Source organism: Etheostoma cragini, chromosome 18, assembly GCF_013103735.1.
Source record: "Etheostoma cragini isolate CJK2018 chromosome 18, CSU_Ecrag_1.0, whole genome shotgun sequence".
Taxonomy (NCBI): domain Eukaryota; kingdom Metazoa; phylum Chordata; class Actinopteri; order Perciformes; family Percidae; genus Etheostoma; species Etheostoma cragini.
The window spans coordinates 14,929,866-14,951,874 of NC_048424.1; the positions used below are offsets into that span (position 1 = coordinate 14,929,866).

The 22,009-nt window shown below is 42.1% G+C and overlaps 1 protein-coding gene and 1 long non-coding RNA gene across 2 annotated transcripts; one reads left to right on the forward strand and one right to left on the reverse strand.

Annotated features, from left to right (window-relative positions):
* Positions 1 to 1,999: 1,999 nt before the first annotated feature.
* On the forward strand, positions 2,000 to 19,971 carry hsf2 (heat shock transcription factor 2). Its single transcript, XM_034900988.1, has 12 exons — positions 2,000 to 2,287; positions 2,604 to 2,712; positions 8,006 to 8,133; positions 9,736 to 9,860; positions 10,002 to 10,077; positions 13,075 to 13,136; positions 13,903 to 13,981; positions 15,188 to 15,309; positions 15,815 to 16,099; positions 16,419 to 16,521; positions 17,527 to 17,593; positions 19,004 to 19,971. Exons 1-12 carry the CDS (start codon positions 2,195 to 2,197, stop codon positions 19,348 to 19,350), a joined length of 1,596 nt encoding a protein of 531 aa, XP_034756879.1. The 5' UTR covers positions 2,000 to 2,194; the 3' UTR covers positions 19,351 to 19,971.
* On the reverse strand, positions 14,918 to 21,354 carry LOC117961975. Its single transcript, XR_004660521.1, has 3 exons — positions 21,109 to 21,354; positions 18,217 to 18,221; positions 14,918 to 14,928 (listed from the first exon to the last, which is right to left on the reverse strand). It is a non-coding gene; the product is annotated as an uncharacterized LOC117961975 (long non-coding RNA).
* Between the last annotated feature and the right edge of the window lie 655 nt (positions 21,355 to 22,009).

The window sequence follows — 22,009 nt, forward strand, 5'->3', positions numbered from 1 at the left end:
TTTTAAAGGAGCGGGTGACGTCTTTTGATGTAATATTACCCTCCGATCCAATTAGCCCAACACTTGTCAACCTCATTCAGCAGTTATGGCTACTAGCCTGAAAGATAGGCCCAGCCACTTACTGGTTCTTTCAAACTCTCTATGGCATGCATCAACTGAGTAACTACACCAGTCGAACCCTCTCTATCAGCTTTAGTTTGACTTAGGTTTGAATGGAGTTTTACGAAAAGGCTGCTGTAAATGTTTTACTGAGGTCCCAACAGAAACAGTGAGCATTGATGTGAGAGGAAGACTTTCCTACTTCTGTCCTGTGGACTGTTAGGTCTGTCATGATTCCCTCTGAGCAGCTACAACACTCTTTAATGTAAAACAGATAGAGGAAGTGTTGAGTTTTTATTAACAGGATAAATGGGAACAGACACAACCGGGAAGGTTCTTACAAAAGTATGATCAACTATACATATGCCTGTATTAGCCTGTCACAGATTATGTCCTGGTTGAATCTACAATGTAGTTGAGGTAAATAAAGGCTTCAGCCAATATTCAATGATGAGTGTGGCCTCACATTTGGAGTAATGCATGGCTGTGAAATGAAATACGTCATCAATCACTGAAAACCTCTTAAACTCTAATATACGCATGTGATGTACCCACCAGGGGATCCATCATTAGGGAAGGTAATCTCGATAATACATACTTTAAAACTATTAATATTTAGATTAGTGATCAGTAACAAAGCAGGGACAGGTACTTCATACTAAGAGCGTAGGTTGTAAACAGCACAACTAAAGGCAGACAGTAGTGGACAGATTACGGAGTCTGGCAGCACGTTGGTTCAAGTGGACAGCAATCGTGTTTTTCAATGAGTTGAGGATTCCATCTAGTGGCAACGTGATGACATAACCCTTCATAAATGTTTTTAAGACCATTAAAAAACTCTTAAAGTCTGATGATTACACCTATTATCAGGCTTTCAAACAAGCTTATACTTCAAGATACAGCATTAGGGGACCACTAAGGTCTATATTAAAGAGACCTCAGATACAGTATTAGGGGACCACTAAGCTCTATATAAAAGAGACTTCAGATAAAGTATTAGGGGACCACTAAGGGTATATAAAAGAGACTTCAGATACAGAATTATGGGACCAGTAAGGCCTATATAAAAAGACTTCATAATACAGTATTATGGGACCACTAAGGTCTAAGAGACTTTAGATAGAGTATCGGGGACCACTAAGGCCTATATAAAAGAGACTTCAGATACAGTATTAGTGGACCACTGAGGCCTATATAAAAGAGACTTCAGATACAATTTTAGGGGACCACTAAGGTCTATAGTCCTAAGGCCAGACAGTGATCTGAACAGCAATATTCAGAAGAATTCAACCGTCTTTGTGATCGTTGTCAGGTAGGCCTACCAGTGGTGAATGTAACTCAGTACATTTACTCAAGTACTGTAGCCTACTTAAGTAAACATTTGTGGATTTTGTACTTTACTTTTTTTGCTGTTCATGACACTTCTACTCAACAACATTCAGAGTGTACTTTTTTACTACACTACTTTATTCGGACATTTAGTTACCAGTTACATTACAAATTAAGATTTTTTTTTTTACACACAAACCACTTGTAGTTTTTAACATACAATGTTTTTTTCTAAATTACACTACCCAAAAATATAACGGCCTACAAGTCCAGCTGAAATGATTAGTAGATCAAACATAGACAGAACTGTTTTGCTCTTTTCAAGTTTCTAAAACGAGAGGTTTTCTTTGCACTGAGTACTTTCACTGATAATACCTACATACTTTTATTTTCAATTCAGGACTTTTACAGATAACCGAGTATTTTAGTAAAATACATCCACTACTGTCAGATACCAGTAGAGCATGTTAAACTATGTATGATGTTATGATGTGACATGATGGAAGACATAAAAGATGACAATCCATAGGCCTACTGGAGTGTGGTGGAAGATGTTTGGAGAACAGGACTGATAAGGAAAACCTGGCATACTGGACACTGTAGAAGTCAACTGGCGTTAGCTAGCTAACTCCAGAAGATGGCAGTAGTACAACAGTGAGGACGCAAGCTGTCGTTAAATCCCAAATAACAAGAAGAAGGAGAAGAAGCAGAAGCAGCAGAAGCAGCTGCTTTTCAGTCTAGTTGTTTTCGTCGTTGAATTTTCAAAATGAAACACAACTCCAACGTCCCGGCTTTCCTCGCCAAGCTGTGGACGCTTGTCGAGGATGCAGACACCAATGAATTTATTTGCTGGAGTCAGGTAACGCTAAAACTGTAAACTGTTAGCTAGCGCGCATTACTAGCCAGTGATATTAGCCTGAAGTTAACGTAACCGTTACGTTAGCGTGGCATCACGCCACATCACAATAAATCACAATACATTCTGCTGGGGTTCAACAGCCGTGCATTAACGCCACCAGATATCGGAAACATTAACTTAAGCTAGACATCAACTGTTGTCTAGCCAGTTACCTGCTGGTTAGCTAGCATAACGTTACTACCGCTACCTGGTAGTTGGCTAACATACTAGCTAGCTAAGCCAAATGTTTGACTGTTGTGATGTTGATTGTTTTCAGGAGGGCAACAGTTTCCTGGTGTTGGACGAGCAGCATTTTGCCAAGGAGATCCTCCCCAAGTTCTTTAAGCACAACAACATGGCCAGTTTCATCAGGCAGCTCAACATGTGTAAGACTGCAGTCATTGCCTTGTCTTAGTTTGTGATACATGTAGTGGTTTCATAGTGTCTGCTGCATATATAGGACTGTTTGTTTGGTTAGTCCGCAACCACACTGCTAAGTAGTGACACATAAACCAGTAAATCTATACTGTCAGATTTGGTGTCAATGCAAGGATGACAAGCTAGTAACCCTAACCCATTGTACTACGCGTATTTAAAAAGAGTCAATTTTAAAGCTGGTTATTTCCTTCTTCCAAAACAGTGGACAAAGAACAGTGAGGTGAAACATAACTGAACTGTTTCAAAATAATATGCCTTGGTCTATCTCAGCTAAAAACATTCAAACTCCTAATCCGTTAGCAGGTTAGCCTGTCGGTCACTGCCCAGCCTGTTACCTGTAGGCTAGCAACAACCAACGTAATCTTCAATTCACCTGTTCAGACAGCGTACACGCAGTCGAGTGGTCCAGTGCTGAATCTCAGGTTTAGGAATGTGATTCTTTTTTTTTCTGGGTGAATAATGACAACCAATAGTAGAGCTATGCGATATGTATGATGAGACAGACAGATACCATGTCACATAATGGCAAAATCACATGTATTTAAACCAATTACCGAGTTCCACTGTTTACATAGATAAGACCCAGCTCCCGTGTGATTCTACCAAGTAGTGGCCGTTGTAGATACAATCCTATATCATGTTATATGAGATTATATTTTGCGACATTTATATGTAGAATCAGAATGAGATGTATTGACAAAGTAAGTTTGCACGTTCATGGAATTTGCCTTGGTGTTTTTGGTGCATACCATAAAGATGGATTGAATGAACAGTTTTGTGCAGGGTGTGGAAGATAATAATCTGGATTTGCAATATCCAGTAGAGTATATAGTACTAGTATAGTTGCAGTATGTGCAATGGTCAGGTATCATAGTCCAGGATATGTGATCATTTAACGCCTAATGACTGTGATTGGGGGGGTTAAGAGTCTGTCAGTGGGAGTTTACTAGCCTTGTTGATGAGGCCCACTAAACTGGCACCGGTTCTGGATTGGTCAGTACCAAAGTATTAATATGCTCCTGGTCAAGCAGTACTGCTGTTGTTTATACTGTCACAAAGGCTATCTTACATAACTGGGCGCAAATATGTGGGAATGTTATTTTGGGGCTTCTGTGGCCTTTTAATTGATAGGATAGCTTGAAGAGGGGAAAGGGGAGAGAACTGAGCGACATGCAGCAAAGGGCCGCTGGTTCTGCTGGGTGAGCTATAGGTCACCCTGGAATGTTGTTGTTGTTGTAAACCCAGATGTTTTAGACAAAACATAAAGTAGCAAATTTGTTTGAGGAATAACGCTGCACCTAATGTGGGTATAATATGAGTGGTAGAGAGAGAGAGACAGCGCGGGTGGGTGGATAGATGTGTTTCGGAGTGTGTTGTTCATTTAATGGCTTGTGTTTCACCAAGTGCAAGACACGGAGTGAGCGGAGGAGAGACAGACAAGTTCAAGGTTCTTCATTCATAAATTTTTCTATTTCTTTTATTCATCATGCACGCATTAATAACAGTAGTAATCCTTGGCACTGAAAATCGTAGGCCTCAGGCACCTCCAAGAATGCTCATTAAATAACTTAAGAAAAAAAGTTAAACAAAATCTGAATCCAACACAAAAGAGAAAATATTGCAAGGTAGGTTACAGTGCTAAAAATAAACAAATTATGAATGAAGTTAAATAATAAATTTGTGTTGACAGTTTTGCAGATGAATGAGGCTGAATTTAAAACCAGAATGTAGTAATGTAAATATGCGTAGTAAGAAGTACATACAAAATGTCATCTACCAGTTGATCCATACACACCTTTATTAATCCTTTAATTATTAATCCACACACACCGGCCCTGGATTTTACTAGTGGGTCTGTGTATTTCCACAGCCGAGGAGTTGATCGAAAAGCTTGCATAGAAGTATAGACTGACTCGTGTGCCCAGGTTGGGTCAGTGGTAGAGCAACCCCGCACATGTACTTCGAAGTGTATGCCTTGACGCAGAGGTCCAGGTTTTAGTGTGACAATTTCCTGCATGTCTTCCCTCTCTCTCCCCCCGTTCTTACTTAGCTGTCCTGTCAAAAATTAAAGGCAGAAAAGCGCAAAAAATATTCTTTGAAAAAAAAAAAAAAAGTATATATTGTCCGTTAACAGTCCGTTAACGGACTGTTTTTTAGCGCTTTTCTAGTCTTAGCGATTACTCAAAGCGCTTTTACATAGTACAGGAATCATTCATCATGCACACACATTCATACACTGGGGCAGAGGCTGAGCAGATAAACACTCACACACGTTTACACACCAATCGCGCAGCATCTAGGGCAATTCAGGTTTTATTGTCTTGCCGAAGGACACTTTAACATGTGGATTGCAGGGCCAGGGATCAAACCTCCAACCTTCCAGTTGGCGGGCAACTGCTCTACCACTGAGCCACAGCCTAATAGCTCTGGATTTCCTGTAGTCAACCAAATCAGTTGTAGCTGTAGGCATCGGTCGGTCCTTCAAGTTTGGCATGCACTCCCCCATTAACCCAGACCTTTTGATTTGGGAATGGGGGGGGGGGGGTTTGGTTTACATAAAATGAAGCATAAGCTCAACTGCTACTAGACGTTTTGAAAAGTAGCCTATAATATGGCAATTCGTTACATACAGTATTAGTTGTTCCATTTGGAATTAAACTGAAGTATTTTAAATACAATGCAATGAATATGGCTGGATTTGTTTGTTCAAAAGGAAAAGGGCCAATGTGTTATTAGAAAATGTACACATTTGTGTGTTCAAATTAAGTGTAACATAACCCAAACGCACAGCTCTGTGTGCATATATAACAATTATAATTCAATGTCGTAGGCACGCCAGGTGGCAGTGTGAAGCACTGCAACACAACCACCCCACCAAGTCCGCGCTCCTGCATACAACCTTCATTCTTCTTCTCTCCCTAGTAGCGCAAAACCAAAACATGGAGACGCAGACAACAAAAGCTGATAATTTTGTCGGGACAGACGATGAATTGAGTGTTTGTTTGACCGTAATACACCACAGCACCCACAAGAGCACTACCAATATCCTGAGCGTCGCAGCCCTTTAGCTGCTGCTTGACTATCTGAACGCCTTTATCTCGTCCCTCTCTACACCGCTGTCTTCAGACTTTTGCGTTTTTACCCTTTAGGAACTCAACAGAGTGGTTTTAAGATTCCCACGCTGTTACCGTCTAAACAAAAGGCACATCTGCTAAATTATTTTTGTCTTTTTACCCGCGAGCGTTCTTGTGGAAACAGGGCCTTATAAACCTGCCCAACACTGTTGTAATGGCTTGTCCTGTCTGAATCTGCATGGACAGGCTGTTCCAATACTGCGGGGAGAAGGAGTTGCTCTTTTCTACCTGACACTTTGCTCCTTGCGATTACAGACACACAGGCATGAGGTCTATTTTAATGTGCCCTCATATTGGAAGTTTTGCCGCTTGCATAAGCCACACGTGTTGCTCAGTGCTGGCACACAGTCGCCACTTTCTCCACCACTTTGTTCCTGTGATTGTCAGGTAACACAAAAGCCTAATTGTCCTATAACAGCAGACCAAGACTGACAGCTCCACTCTGTACCGTATCCATGCCGACTGCGGGGCGAGGCATTTTTCTTCTCCAATAACTCAATTTGAAGGATTTTATTCTGAACAAACCTTTTCTGAATGAAATCTGAGGCTAAAATGGACCTAAGAATAAATACATGCCCCGAACCGTGACTTGTGGATTGAACAGTTTGAATTTTTTACTTCAACCCTTCCATCGCTAGTCAGTACAGTAATCCTTGGTACGACACCATTGATGCATTTACAGATTCTGTGTATGCTGTTGTCTTTAAACGCCACTCTGTTGTGCTGAAGTAGCGTTGTAGAGCCAGCACTGAATGGGCCGTGTCAGCGCTAGGTCACGTTTGCGTTTCAGCCTTTAGGAAGGCAAAAGCAGAACTGAGACACGATCTGTGTACATGGTCAAGTTTGTTACCGTATTGACGGTATCTTGGCAAGACGTTCCTCAGGCGGGTTATTAAAATCCCTGGCCGCAATTAAAAACAGCCCCCGGCCAGGAGGTCTCTGTCCTGTCGAAGACAAGGTTGTTGGTAGTCTAACGTTAGCTGTTACAAACAGGCTCAGTAGCAAAAGATACGGTAATCCTTATCCACGATGTCCATGTTAAGGTGCCGCCGGAAATTCCGCCGGATGTCCGTTACCACCTGCTTTGTTTGTGTTGGCGTTCCAAACTCCGACGGGTTTATGAGCGACGTATCGGATGACGTTGAGAAGTTGCAGCAAGGAGTATTTTTGTAGCACCAGTTTCTGCAGTGCAGACAGGTATTTGCCAATACTAACTTTAGCTGTTAGTGTTAGCTATTTGCTTGAGCCAGGAAACGGCCCCCTTGGAATGTTTTTCACAAGTAGTGAACTCCTTTGCGGAATAACTGGGAACGTGTGTATAATTAAAGCCTGTGCGTGCGTGCGAGACACGGTGATTATGAAGTTAGCAGTTAGTTGTAAATGTAACCTTAGCAATGTGTGTGCGCGTGTAACTTATGTTAGGGAAATCTGTTTGTTTTGTTACACGTTTCTGTATTTTTTTTAAATATATATACATGTATATATGGGCCGATATATCAGTTTTTTAAATTTATAAATTAATAAAGATTTTTCACCAAATATTTATATTGACCTCAAAAATCTTTTATAGACAGTATCAATAAGTATCAGTATTCATATAGGTAATGATAAAAACCTAACGATACCCGTTCCTTAATAAAACCGTCCGTTTTGGTGTAAAATAGTCGTATACAGTCAGCGATAATAAAGTGTTAACAATGGTGTGACTACAAGATATGGTCTCGTTGTATACATCATTGTGCTGCTTGAACAGATTAGAAACTGTCATTCAATTCAACACCAAGCATCTGCAGTTATTGACACTGGAGAGGTTTGAATTAGGTTGCATTAGGAATTAATGCACAGTGTAGTGCAACTAATTAGGAATTAGTTGCACTACACTGAAATAGTTTCTACTCTTCTTTTTTACGTAAACCTTCTGGGAGACCAAATACCAAGTAAAAGACAATAAAATAATAGCAGTATCCATCATCACCGCCATCATCTCTTCCACTTTAGCTATATAGAAATAGCTCTATCTCATGGGACTTCCTGTTAGGTTACCTGTTGTACATGTGGGTGGGTGTTTTTGTTAATGTTGTCGTTTTTTTCCATCTCGTGTGCGCAGATGGATTTCGTAAAGTGATGCACATTGACACAGGCATTGTGAAACAGGAGAGAGATGGTCCAGTGGAGTTCCAGCACCCCTACTTCAAACATGGACAGGACAACCTGCTGGAGAACATCAAACGGAAGGTGGCGTCTTCTTCCTGTTCATTTGTCAAACAGAATGAATGAGTTCCAAAAATGTAGCCAGTGTGACTTCATGACATTTCATACAATTCTGAAGCATGCTGCAATAATAATACATTATTATTAGAACAGTGGGCTTCTTAAAACAAGTTGATTATTCTGTCTGCATCAAGATCTTTGACCCCTGCATCTGGTTCCTGCCGGCTAATGTCTTCTCTCGAACTCATACATATTCCATTACATCACAGTTTTGCTGTCCTTAATGCTTCCAGTGTTCAGACACTGTGAATGCAAGATATACAGTGGGGAAAACAAGTAATTGATACACTGCAGATTTTGCAGGTTTTCCTCCAAAGCATGTAGAGGTCTGTAATTTTTATCAACTGTGAGACGGAGTCTAAAACAAAAATCCAGAAAATCACATTGAATGATTTTTAAGACCATTAGTAACACACCATGCCGTCATGGATTAAAATCCTGCAGCGCACACAATGTCCCCCTGCTCAAGCCAACACATCCGTCTGAAGTTTGCAGATGATCATCTGGATGATCCAGATGAAGGAATGGGAGAAGGTCATGTGGTCTGATGAGACAAAAATAGAGCTTTTTGGTCTAAACTCCACTCGCCGTGTTTGGAGGAAGAAGAAGGCTGAGTACAACCCCAAGAACACAATCCCAATCGTGAAGCATGGAGGTGAAAACATGAGTCTTTGGGGATGGTTTTCTGCAAAGGGGACAGGCCGACTGCACCATATTGAGGGGAGGAAAATAAGTGTTTCAACACCCTGCTATTTTGCAAGTTCTCCCACTTAGAAATCATGGAGGGGTCTGAAATTGTCATCGTAGGTGCATGTCCACTGTGAGAGACATAATCTAAAAAAGAAAATCCAGAAATCACAATGTATGATTTTTTTAAACTATTTATTTGTATGATACAAGTGCAAAAAAATATTTGGATAGACAGTGGATAGAAATGCGAAAGGGGGAGAGAGAGAGAGATGGGGGGTGACACGCAGCAAAGGGCCGCAGGCTGGATTTGAACACGGGCCGCTGCAGAACTCAGTCAACATGGGGCGAGCGCACTTACTCAGTGAGCTATAGGCCGCCTGCAAAAGGGATTTTTGCCCACTCCTCCACACAGATTTGCTCTAGATCAGTCAGGTTTCTGGGCTGTTGCTGAGAAACATAGAGTTTGAGACTTGAGAGTTTGACTTCAAACAGGTCCATCTAATTTAGGATAATAAATGGACATTTTTATAGGTGGATATTTTGAAGGCAGACTAAAAGGTCTTTGAGGGTCAGAATTGTAGCTGAAAGAAATGTGTTCAAATACTTATTTGCAGCTGTATCATGCAAATAAATAGTTAAAAAAATCATACATTGTGATTTGTGGATTATTTTTTTTAGATTATGTCTCTCACAGTGGACATGCACCTACGATGACAATTTCAGACCCCTCCATGATATCTAAGTTGGAGAACTTGCAAAATAGCAGGGATTTCAAATACTTATTTTCCTCACTGTATGGGCACCGGCTCTACCAGCTGAGCTATCCGGGCAAAACGGGCTGAACGTAAGATTTTGATTGTAATTTATGTCCTTCAGGTTTCCAACACTCGGCCAGAGGACAACAAGATTCGACAGGAAGACCTGTCAAAGGTCTTGGAGAGTGTTCGCAGTGTTAACAGCAAACAAGAGAACATCGACATCAGACTGGCAACACTCAAGAGGTGAGCATAAAGCTCTGTACTAACACTACAGCTTCAACCTTTGCAAAAGAATCACTATAATAATGTATCCTGCTAAAACTTGGGATTTATACCCTAATTGATCTTGACTACAAATCAGACGTGACTTGTTTTGTTGCTTAGGGAGAATGAAGCTCTGTGGAGGGAGATCGCCGATCTGAGAAAGATACATGTCCACCAACAACAGCTCATTAAAAAGGTGAGCGCTACACTGGTTCCCTCAGTCACTATATGCCTCCTGAAAGAAATGTGAATGTGGCGCATATTGGTAGTTAAACCTAGGGCTGCAGCCTGCAGCGCTAGATTATTTGAATAGTCGACCATCCTACAAATTATGCCATCAATTAATGGAGCAATCGGATAAGCTTGCTTTGTTAAAGAGCAATGGTGACTTTACCAAAGAGAAAATAAGACAGGTCTCTAAAATGAAAAACTATCCCGATCGGCTAACAAGCTCTCTGTCACCACAGTGTGTGAGCCCCCTGCTAATCCGCCGGCTTGAGTCCCCCGGTTTCCTATATTCTAATATTTAATGCTCAAATGCAGCCTGTTATTAACATGTGCCACATTACTCAGGCTTATGCATCGTCAGTGCCACTATAAGCACGTGGTTGTTACACGTTCTGTCCACTAGAGGGACTTCCAAAATCAGCCTGGCCTTGAAGGGGATCTACTTCACGGCGCATTGCATTTCTGGCCCACCGCTGTCTGTTGACATTTTCCACCATGAACACAAAGCGACAAACACAAATTAATTTGGAATAAAACATGATCTGACAAGTGTAGTGAAGCGTTGCTGTTATAAAGGCTAGCGGTGCTCGGTTGCACAGTGACATCATGTTAGAACGCACAGCCGAAACAATTTGTCATAAACCAAGTAACAATAGTGTTAGCCAGGATGCTGACGGCATTGGTAACTGACCGAAACGGTGCTGCCACTCTTATTATAGTGATTTATAAGCAACCGGTTTCTTGCAGATTGTCACGTTACTGAGAATACAGCTGTTAGAAGGTAATATATGAAGCCAAAGCTTATTCTGACAGCTGTAGCACAGCTAACATTAACTTAAGCTGTCTCCATGAAGCTCCCAGCTATGTTCCTGTAAAACGTGACGCAGTTAGGAAACCTGAACGCGCTAACTGTTAAAAACATAAGCATTTTTGGCTCGGTGGATGCCAACTTTAAAGTCATGTTAAAACTTAAATTCCCCATCCTTCTTCTGATTTTCCCTTCACTCCTCCTGAAATAATGTAACTCTGTACGAAATGTTAGCTCACAATGCTTGTGTTTCTCACTCCCGTAACTTCTCGTTCATCAGACGTGACATAAGAGGGAGATTTACTAACGTTAGAAGTATTTTTAACTAAAGCATGATGTGTTCACATAATTAAGCCATTAGCAGAAGGAAACACTGCTAGGCTAATTTGCAATAGTAAACAAGTTCTGTCGATGGCTTTTTTTGCATTTTGACTGGCTGTAATGTTGACTCGCAGCATGTCACGTTTTAAACCTTTTTAGCATTTGCTAGTAGCCGAATCGAAAGCTATTAAACTAGGCATGATGAACGCGCAAAATGGTGGCGAGCAGACCCGCGGGACTGCGCCAAGCCCACGTCGCCTTGCACGCCCCATTTCATGTTCATCAAAAAATCAATGTGTTGAAGTCCACACCGGGGATAGAAAAGATTTAGCAGAGGCAAGTAAATATAGACCAGGAAGGGGGAAATCCCATGAACCACCCCAGCAAAATGAGCCCTGCATGTAACGAATAGCCCACTGTCACACAACATGTTCATGGGCTGTGCAATGACAGAAAGTGTCTGAAGTCTGCTGATCATTTAAAGCTGAAACAAAAGGAAAAGTCCCTACCGCGAGGCACAACATAAAAGGGGGCGTGAAATGTGGGCGGGCTTAGAACCGCAGGTCTGCTCGGGTCCGCGTTCATCATGTCTTGTTTAATAACTCTGGATTTAGCTCCTAGTGAATGTTAAAAATGTTTAAAACATGACATTTAGGACCCTTTATTGTTGGGCTGGTAAATTGATGTACGTACCCCAAAATAATCCGCTGAAAATATACAAGTTTCTTTATTCTTTAGCCCTTCCTTTAAGACATGCCGCTGTTCCTGGGGGGCTTGGGTGGCTGCTTGATAAGCCAACCGGACGCGACGTGGCAGTATCGACGATTCCATTTTTTAATTCGGGATTGTTACTTGTGGTCCTGATGGCGTCATCGGTCTGTGACCTTCAGCACTTACTGGATCGGTTCGCAGCCGAGTGTGAAGCGGCTGGGATGAGGATCAGCACCTCTAAATCTGAGGCCATGGTTCTCAGCAGGAAACCGATGGAGTGCTTTCTCCAGGTAGGGAGTAAGTCCTTACCTCAAGTGAAGGAGTTTAAGTACCTTGAGATCTTGTTTGCGAGTGAGGGGACCATGGAGCGCCCGATTGGTCGAAGAATCGGAGCAGCCGGTGCGGTATTACATTCCGTTTATTGCACCGTTGTGACGAAAAGAGAGCTGAGCCAAAAGACAAAGCTTTCGATCTACCGGGCAATTTTCGTTCCTACCCTCACCTATGGTCATGAAGGCTGGGTGATGACTGAAAGAACGAGATCCAGGGTAAAAGCGGCCGAAATGGGTTTCCTCAGGAGGGTGGCTGGCGTCTCCCTTAGAGATAGGGTGAGAAGCTCAGTCATCCGAGAGGAGCTCGGAGTAGAGCCGCTGCTCCTTCGCGTCGAAAGGAGCCAGTTGAGGTGGTTCGGGCATCTGGTAAGGATGCCTCCTGGGCGCCTCCCTAGGGAGGTGTTCCAGGCACGTCCAGCTGGGAGGAGGCCTCGGCGAAGACCCAGGACTAGGTGGAGAGATTATATACATATATCCAACCTGGCCTGGGAACGCCTCGGGATCCTCCAGTCGGAGCTGGTTGATGTGGCTTGGGAAAGGGAATTTTGGGGTCCCCTACTGGAGCTGCTGCCCCCGCGACCCGATACCGGATAAGCGGATGAAGATGGATTGATGGATGGGATTGTTACTTAATTTTGGTCATTTCAATTTTAAAATTTAGATTGGGACACCCTTAGTGCGCATGTGAACATTGCTTTGGCAATGGATTGTATTCTTAAGGAAGGGAATGTCTAATGTAACCGAGACCAGCAGGTGTTTTCCGTTGAATCTCAAAGACTCTTCTTTGTTTCAGCTGATACACTTCATCTTCACATTGGTACAGAACAACCGCATCCTGAATTTAAAACGCAAGAGGTAAGTTCACACTGTGTTGCATCCATTAGCTGGGGGTTTGGCGAGAGTACTGCTCCTTTTTTAAATGACATAGAGTCCTTGTACCTGTCAGAGAGGCATCGGTGCTCTGTAATTCTAATAAGCAGGCGAGTATTCCCAATAACCCAGAGGAGTCGCCTCATGAAATACAAAGAGCTGTCAAAGTTAAGGCGTGTTACTGCAAAATGTTTGCCAACTTTTCAGCTTGTAAATAATTTCTGACTATGGGGTATGAGTTTGACATGATCACAACTAGAGATGGGCAATATGGAGAAAATCCAATATCACGATATATTTGACCAAATACAGTATCTCTATCGACATGGATGGCAATATTGAAGGGTTGACAATTGGTGCGTTCGATTTTTGATAAATAATCATCAGTAAGTCTGGTACAGTTGGGTAAATGACATCACATCAGATCAAGTGCATTGTATTTTTTGTTTTAATTCAATTCAATTCAATTTTATTTATAGTATCAATTCATAACAAGAGTTATCTCAAGACACTTTACAGATAGACCACACTCCAGAAATTACAAGGACCCAACAGTTCTAGTAGTCTCCTCCAGAGCAAGCAACAGTGCAACAGTGGCGAGGAAATTTTTAATTTTTTAATGATTGCTTATTAATTTACAATGATAAAATGAAAAGAAACCCCTTCATTGTTATAGTCATGTGTGTTTCATGATGCAACTCTCCGTCTGGATGAACTTTAAAATCTTGGTGTGTCATCATCCTTTTGACAGGCCAGTTCTTATGAACAGCAATGGAAAGAAGTCCAAATACATCCATCAGATCTATGATGAAAAAGTGTGTGTGGAACAGGTCAGTATATAGCAGTCACAGAAACATGTATTTAAAGCATAGTGAGCACTTCAGTGTATTCATGTTATGATCGCTTAGTTCTCACATCGAAGTTTTTAAGCCTCCGTGCGGTGCTTGAGCTTAGGGACATCCCGTTGCCCCGGGGAGTAGAGCCCGGACGATTTATGGATTTTTAAGGTTGAGACTGATAAAAATATTTCGTTATTTAAAAATCCGACATTCCGATATATTGGCCTATATATACAGTCTTTATTTTTAAAAATTCAAAAAACGTATATCAAAACATAAACAGATTTCCCTAACATTAGTTATTTATGAGTTCCCACTAAAATAATATAATTGTTTATTGTCACAACAGAACAGAGGAACATCAAAATATAATAGAGTTCTGATTTAAAAAAAAAAAAAAAAAAAGTAGATACGAAACTTAAAGTCCTTTGAACAAAAACACAATAATAATCAGTGTTGCCAACAGGGACGCAGTACGGGGCCCTCTGGTGGACAAACTAGGCAACGCCAACACTCATAACATGATTGACCATCCGTTTTTATTTTATTTTTAATATTCATTACGAATGAATGAATATGTTTTTATCGGCCAAAATAAATGCAGATTGTTTGGGAAATGCTTAATATCGGCTCTATCGAGGAGGATTAAAATAAATTTTTGGACGAGAGTTGAAAGGATAAACCCCTTCTAAAGTTACAAAGAACGGCCATGAAAATGAAACTGACTGCGTGTTTGTGTGGCACACGCAGTTCTTATAATGTAGCAAAACAAAACAAAATTATTCAAGAAAGTCATACTTACTTTTGAAATGAATAAGATTATATTTTAGGACGGTTCCAGGCGGATGGTGAAAAGTTAGTTAAGACCTCTACCTCTGTTTTGTTTTGTAAATGGATGATATTGAATGTGATGTTTTGTATACAGTGATGGAATGTAACTAAGTACATTTACTCAAGTGCTGTACTTTTATTTTACTTGAGACTTTTTATGCCACTTTCTACTTCTACTTTGCTACATTTCAAAGAGAACTACATTAATCCGACACCTTTAGTTCCGTTACAAATTAAGATTTTTGCAAAGTATGTTTACAGTGTGGTAGTAGGACATTTACTTAAGTTAAGGATATTAATACTTGTTCCGCCAATGGTTGTATAAGAATAGTTCTGAAGTCCAGGTTTTGACTATGTCCTGTTTAGTCCTCAGTCAACAGTCTGAACGGTATGAAGGGCTCCGAGATACCTGATGAAGTTATCATCTGCGACTTGACTGAGAGTGATGGCGAGGTCACAGAGGGTTCACCCAGAGCCTACGAACAAGGGTAAGACTATTCACCTTTGACTCCTTATGTGCCATTCACACTGTGCTACTGCTTTCAAACTGCCACATGTTCTACACGTGGGTCAGCTGGTCACCAAGTTGGGGGTGAGAGGTGCCTAAACGACGGGTATTTACGGGCCGACCAGCAACAAGGATTTTGGTGCCTCATTTCGGTGGCACTTAAATGACTGTGCTGCTCTCTGATGCTCTGAACAGGATGTTACAGGCAGCAGAAACATTGACCATGTTTACATGAACATTATATTCCGGTTTTTGCCCTTATTCCAGAAAAAGACAATGTTCCGACCAAGCTGTTTACATGGCAAATAATAGTGAATATTCCCGTTTTTATAATTTTAGCACCGGTATCGGAAAACAAATACAAAAACAATACCCAAACCTTAGTGAGAGGGATTCTTGCACAACATAACTTTGAATAAGTTAACATTAAAGGAACAGTCTGTATCTTTCTTAATTAAATGATGTCTGCGAACATCCTCCCTCAGTGATATAGAAATCGTGGAGGTAGAGCTGGACAGCTGTGCAGTGCTGCCAGCTGAGACGGAGGTGAGCACCACCAGCACAGATGACATGAAACAGACAGACGCTGGTGTGTCAGCGGCAGCAGACAGCAGCCAGCGGAGCAGCACTTTAGACAGCATTGGACCACACAGCAGTGCCCTGCAGCTCAATAAACCCTCGGGCCTGAGTCTGGAGGACCCTGTCAAGATGATGGACTCCATATTGAACGAGAACGGAGCAATATCACAGAACATCAACCTGCTGGGCAAGTAAGTAAGATTCAAACAGACTCAGTTATTAGCCTCTTTCATTACCAGCCAAATTGGCTAGTAACTTTACAATGTTATGCACCAAAATTCATTTTTACCAGCATATGGAGGGTTGACGGGTTCATTTAAAGCCCTGTTTACAGTTGGTTATACTGTCGCGGTGACTTGCTTTGCGTCATTAGTTATTCTGCAGCAAAGGGAACCAATGTATCTGATAATAAGCCGAGGAATAATGTCCTCTGGTGTGTCAGCCACCATTCCATGTGGTGATTGTATTTTTAAACTATTCTGGGTCTTTATAATATGTGTGTGTTGTCAGGATGGAGCTGATGGACTATCTGGACAGCATTGACTGCAGCCTGGAGGACTTCCAGGCCATGCTCTATGGAAAACAGTTTGGCATGGACTTTGATGCCCACGAGGTAAGAACGCCTAACACACTAAACCAAAGAACATTCCCCTGATCAATAACCCAACATATCTAATAACTTTCAATTCTGCAGTCTGTACAAGCTCGACAGTTGTCACATATTGCCACTTCCATAAAGGTGTTGTCGGTCCCTCAGTGGCCTCAGCCGTTATAGGAGCACAGCAAGCTGTTTGTACTGCTAAAGTAGAGTCATCAGAGCACTCAGAGTTCACTGTCTCCTAACGGTGAGCATCAAAACAGCCGACCTTAATATCTATGTACAGATATTACATATCTGCACATGCATCGGTTAGGCGCTGGTGCACGCCTAGCCCTATATGCCGCTATCCCTTTCATGCCCTGAAATAATATACTTACCTTCACTCGCAGCTCTAAACTTAAAGTGGCGGCCAAAATAATAAAAACATGTTTATTCATCTCGTATCGTGCCTTACTTCAGTGGATGATAACATATGTTTTTAGCCGATTGCCAGAAAGGCCTTTTGCTACTTAAGCACTTGTTGAGCACTTGCGTCTCCGACCAGCCGAATAAAGAGTAACTACAGTTTATCTTCAACCTGGGCTCCATTTCCACATGCATTTGTGTCTAATAGACGGATATGACCAAAAATCTTTGAATTTGAGATTTCCAATGTAATGGCTCAGTATCTAAATGTTTTCAACATTGTGGATAATCAAACCCAGCGGTAGCTCTGCTCCCGGCGTGGTATGACGCACGGCGGACAACGCAACAGATTCACTGTGTAGTCGGAACGCAGCGCATCAGCGCCTGGTGGAACTTTAGAATGATGTTTTTACACGGGACAACCATGGATTGATTCGCCCGTCTTTGACATTGGAATTCTCCTAGTAAATGAGCTCTTTACAGCCAATGGGGACAGATGGCAGGACTACAGTAACCAAAAACCCATTTAATGTACTGTAATGGTCATGTCAATATTGTTTGCCTGTAAGACGGATTTTTTGTCATTACCATTTCCTGTCCATGTATTTTCAGGAGAGTGTGTCCTCCAAAGAGAACTCCTCACAGCTAAACCGAGGCAAGAGAGAGGAAGTCAACCCAGGTGAGTCACACACTCGCACTTACCTGGACTGTACACACCTGCAGTGACATTCTTAGTTGAATTCCGGTTCACAGTTTTTAATTGGTTATTTAGCGCTGTTTTCCACCGACGGGCTCAGGTATTTAGTACAAGTGGTCTACATTATGGAAAAGATCCCTACAGGTCGAGCAAGATCCTTTTTGTTTAACATGAAACATCCCGTAAAATCGCTATTTTCCAAACTGACAAGACTCCATTAAGTTATTTTTATCATCGTAAAACACACTTTATTCAACGTCGACTGAAACCAAATAAAACTACCAACAGCAATCACCCATTTACATGTGGAGACATGCTGGCTCTGTACACGTTAAAAAGTAATGATTATTTACATTTAGTCTGGTGGGTCTGATGGTGACTTCAGGGCTGTTTTTGGTTTAACAATAAAAGATTGAACTCTTTGACAAAACTTCTATCTCTGTAGAGATCCTTTCCCTAATGCTGTCAGACACTGCCCCATAGACAGAGAATCCAGTGGATGGCAGCACAGTTTGCAATGTGAGGCTGAATCTTTGAAAAGAAATCTAGAAATTGAATCAAAGAGTTGCTAAAACAGAATTACAATAAAAGATGGAAACACATACACCTACTAATGTGATTTTCATGTTTCTTTCCCCAATACCTGCAAGCCATTGATGTTACTGATAGCTTTTTAATTTATACATCCCTCTGAAATGTGAGTGTAAAAAGTCGCGCTGAGAGACGTCCTTAACTATATCTACGTAGAGATACCGACCCTACGCCATAGGCTGACGTGCACCTCTCGGAAAATGTTACTACACGTCGCGGTGACGCGCGCCACTCGGCCGTGGCGTGGTAGTAATTTTAGCCCGTCATATATCATTTTATAGTATTTGAAAAAAAAATTGAAGTGGTTTTGAAATAGGTTACTATACATATTGTAGTCTGATTATCCATCAACTTACTTTCCTGTCATTTTAGTCTAAATAATTCCTTATTTCTGCTTTCCAAACGCTAACATTAGGTATAATTTCCTATAAATGAGCTTTATTGACCATTAATTCCAAAAATAACTGTGAAACTAAAGTTAATAAGTTAGTGTTGAAAATGTCAAAAGTGGCAAAAAGTGTAGAAAAAAGGTACAAAAACGTAAAACACTTAAACGTTGATTTAAAAGCGTCAACAAAATTGTTGATTTTCAATTTTGACGGGAAGACAACACAAGAGTTAAGCTGTTTTATTGAATCAACGCCTAAAATGCCAACAAGAATCTTAATCTCCATAGCTGTTCTCAATACAAGAAAGGATCAATGGTGTTAACAATCTAAGAAAGTGAATACATTGAAGATGACACAGGCACAGTCCAGGCTGATTATTTTTTTCTGGATTCTTCTGGTTTCTTGTGTTCAGACAAGCAGTTGATCCAGTACACCTCTTGTCCCCTGCTGGCCTTCCTCGATGGCTGCAATCCTCACCCAGAGCTGGACCTGGGAAGCGGCGGCGGCAGCAGCAGCGACAGCGAGGGCTCCTATAACGCCCACCTCCAGCCCTCTTCCAGCCCCGGTGCTCCTGTGGAGGCCGAGCCGCCCTCAGAGCTGCTGGACGCCAGCCTGGACCCAAAGCAGCCGTCCTGCAGCTCCCTGATCCGCCTGGAGCCGCTGACGGAGGCGGAGGCCAGCGCCGAGACGCTCCTCTACCTGTGCGAACTGAGTCCCGCCGGAGCGGAGGCCGACGCCACCCTGCTGGACAGAGTGTGAGCGGGAAGGCGACAGGTGTGGTCCCTCCATCCTCCAGACAGGGACTGGCGTGTGTTAGTATCCCCTCACCTCTTCAGGCCTGAGCTTTGTGTTTGTTGAGAAGCAGTTAGAGAAGAAAGCAACAGAATAGCCGCCGTCGGTACCATGTACACATTTAACGTTAAAGGCCTTTGGATGAAGATAACATTTGAGTTCCAGAAGTAAGACCCATTTTCATTAAATATGTTAATAATAGTTTCACAACTTATGTTATTTGTTATGAGAATCATAACTCTGTCAAAACAGAACACACACATCAAGCACGTACTTTACAATAGTATATCTGTATGTAGAAGAAATGTCCATAAACCTTAGAAATCATCTTTTCTTTTCTGTATCAACAGTAAACCAACTGATTGTTCTGACATCAGGACTCACGGTGCGTTCCAGTTGAACTAGGAAGTCGGAATTTTCAAACGTGTTGTCGGCAGCTTGTATTGCTAACCATGGCCGACCCGGACACTGACGTGCATTCATATACACACATCGACAGTCTGATTTATCTTATGCCCCTGACACCGACCAGACGGCCGACCCTCGGCAGAAAAGGCAGTTGGACTGATCAGTCTCCCCGAGTCGGTCCAAAAAGTACATTGGAACATACCGAAGAGATGAGAACTAATACGTCTCCGTAACAGCAGGCGGTGCTAGTCTGTATTGTTGCCCAAAAAAATGAAAACCGGCAGCTGATTGGACAAAATCAATCTGATTGGTGGAGTTCTAGCCCTCGACTAGAGAATCAGTGCTGTAATGTTAGCGTGTAGAGAATCGGAGGAAAATCTCTTAAACTGACCTTTTGTCTGTCTGAAATGAAGACAGATTCTGCAGCTGCACGGCCTACTTCTCCTTAAAATGTTTTCAGGAACAAGTTTCAGTGAGTAAAGTATAGTAAAATATGAGATCGTATTCTGAACAAGCCGCTGTGACTTACATTTCCAGAGAAACCAGACCCACGTGACACACTCGTCCAATCAGCTGCTGCTTTTCATTTCTTTGGAAGACGATACAGACTAGCACCGCCTGCTGGTATGGAGACGTATTACGTCTCAAGTTAAGAGATTTTCCTCAGATTTTGAGCGACTTCAGTCAGGCTCATCCCGGTCCTCGTTAGCACTCCGCCAATCAGATTGGTCATTTGAGTCCGACTGCCAAGTTAACCAAAACGAAGTCCGCTGGCCTCTCCGGAACACACCAAGCAGACTGGAGTCACCGACCTCGCCAGATTACCTGGTGGGTGTGTCCCGGCCCTTAGAAAGAAAACATAGTTTACTGCCATGTGTCTGAAAATGGAAACCCATTCCTTTTGGTAAGATACTTTATTTCCACAACACGATGCTTTCAAAGGTCAAAATGCCCAAACTGCGGCGAGTGTAAGCAACGGGACACGAAGGCTCGGCTTCTTCTTGAGCGCGGCCTCGTCTCATCAGCAAAACATTTCATCACATCTTGATCCCACACAGTCGCCGTGACCAACCTGTGTTAACACACTGAACTTTGTACGTACTTTTGAACAAGTATTTATTCTTTTGGGTTTTGTTTTTTGTTTTTTTACATATATTTTGTCCATAAAGCTAAGACTCTTCAGATAGTGTTGTGTTATAGTGTTGTGTTCAGCCTGGGCTGACTTACCTCCCTGTGAGATTCATTCAATAAAAGCCACATTCTAGAAAACTGGGACAAAAGGTTATCTTGACTAAAGACTGTACGTCACCCTGGAACTCAACATCTCTCAGATATGTAGTTCACGTGAGAGAATGGGTGTCCAGCAGGTGATGCTGCCGTCCAACGAAGACACCACGAGAACATTTGGGTCAGTTTGAGGTTGTGGTCTACTTTGTCTATTTTAGGTAGCAAAGTCATCTTATATATTGTCAGTTTTGAATCACCTTTATTAACAGTCTAGAACAGTATCTAACTTGTTGTCCCAGCTGTCAAGAATAAAGAGGCAAAGACATGATTTAATTAGTTTTAAGTTTAACTTGTGAAAGTTGTTTGTTAAAGCAACACTTGGGAACCTTTCCCGCTTTGGTCCCCCTACAGGTTGGAAGTGGAAATATCCCATTATGTCTCATTGGAACTACAGATCCGCTACCCGGGCTGTCAAACATGCGTAGAGCGGTTATATCCAGAGAAGCGCCTTACACCCTGTTACGAGTTGATGAACCACTGAAACCATTTTGAAAACAGTATTTTAAGGTCCAAAAAGTTCTCTAGTGTTGCTTTCAATTCATCTCCATGGTTTCTTTCCAGCGAGTCAACACCGTTCAGTTTGGAAAACACATCTGAGAGAACGTGTGTGTGAATGGCTGTCAATGATGTCACTGTGGTGGTGTTGAGTAGCCTTAGTATGTTCATGTTGTGCTCTGTTCTCACTGATATAGAAGTGCCTGCATCCCTTCCCCCCCCCCCCCCCCCCCCCCCCCCCACTTCTTCTGGTAGACCCCCACTTGGTCACGGGTTGATCACCTGTCTGACCTGTCCCACGAGCTGTCTTCATTGTTGCAGCCTCGCAGTCACAATAAAGAAAATGCTACTGTGTAAACGGGTCGTTCATTTGAACTTCTGACCGTATTATGATCCAGGGACGTGACCACGTTCCCTTTTGCTCCAGTCCCAAGTC

Excerpts from the sequence above, each read along its gene's own strand:
- hsf2 (XM_034900988.1), top strand. The coding sequence starts at position 2,195 with ATGAAACACAACTCCAACGTCCCGGCTTTCCTCGCCAAGCTGTGGACG. Across the intron at positions 13,982-15,187 it reads AAAAAGTGTGTGTGGAACAG|TCCTCAGTCAACAGTCTGAA; the intron begins GTCAGTATATAG and ends TGTCCTGTTTAG. Across the intron at positions 16,522-17,526 it reads TGGACTTTGATGCCCACGAG|GAGAGTGTGTCCTCCAAAGA; the intron begins GTAAGAACGCCT and ends ATGTATTTTCAG.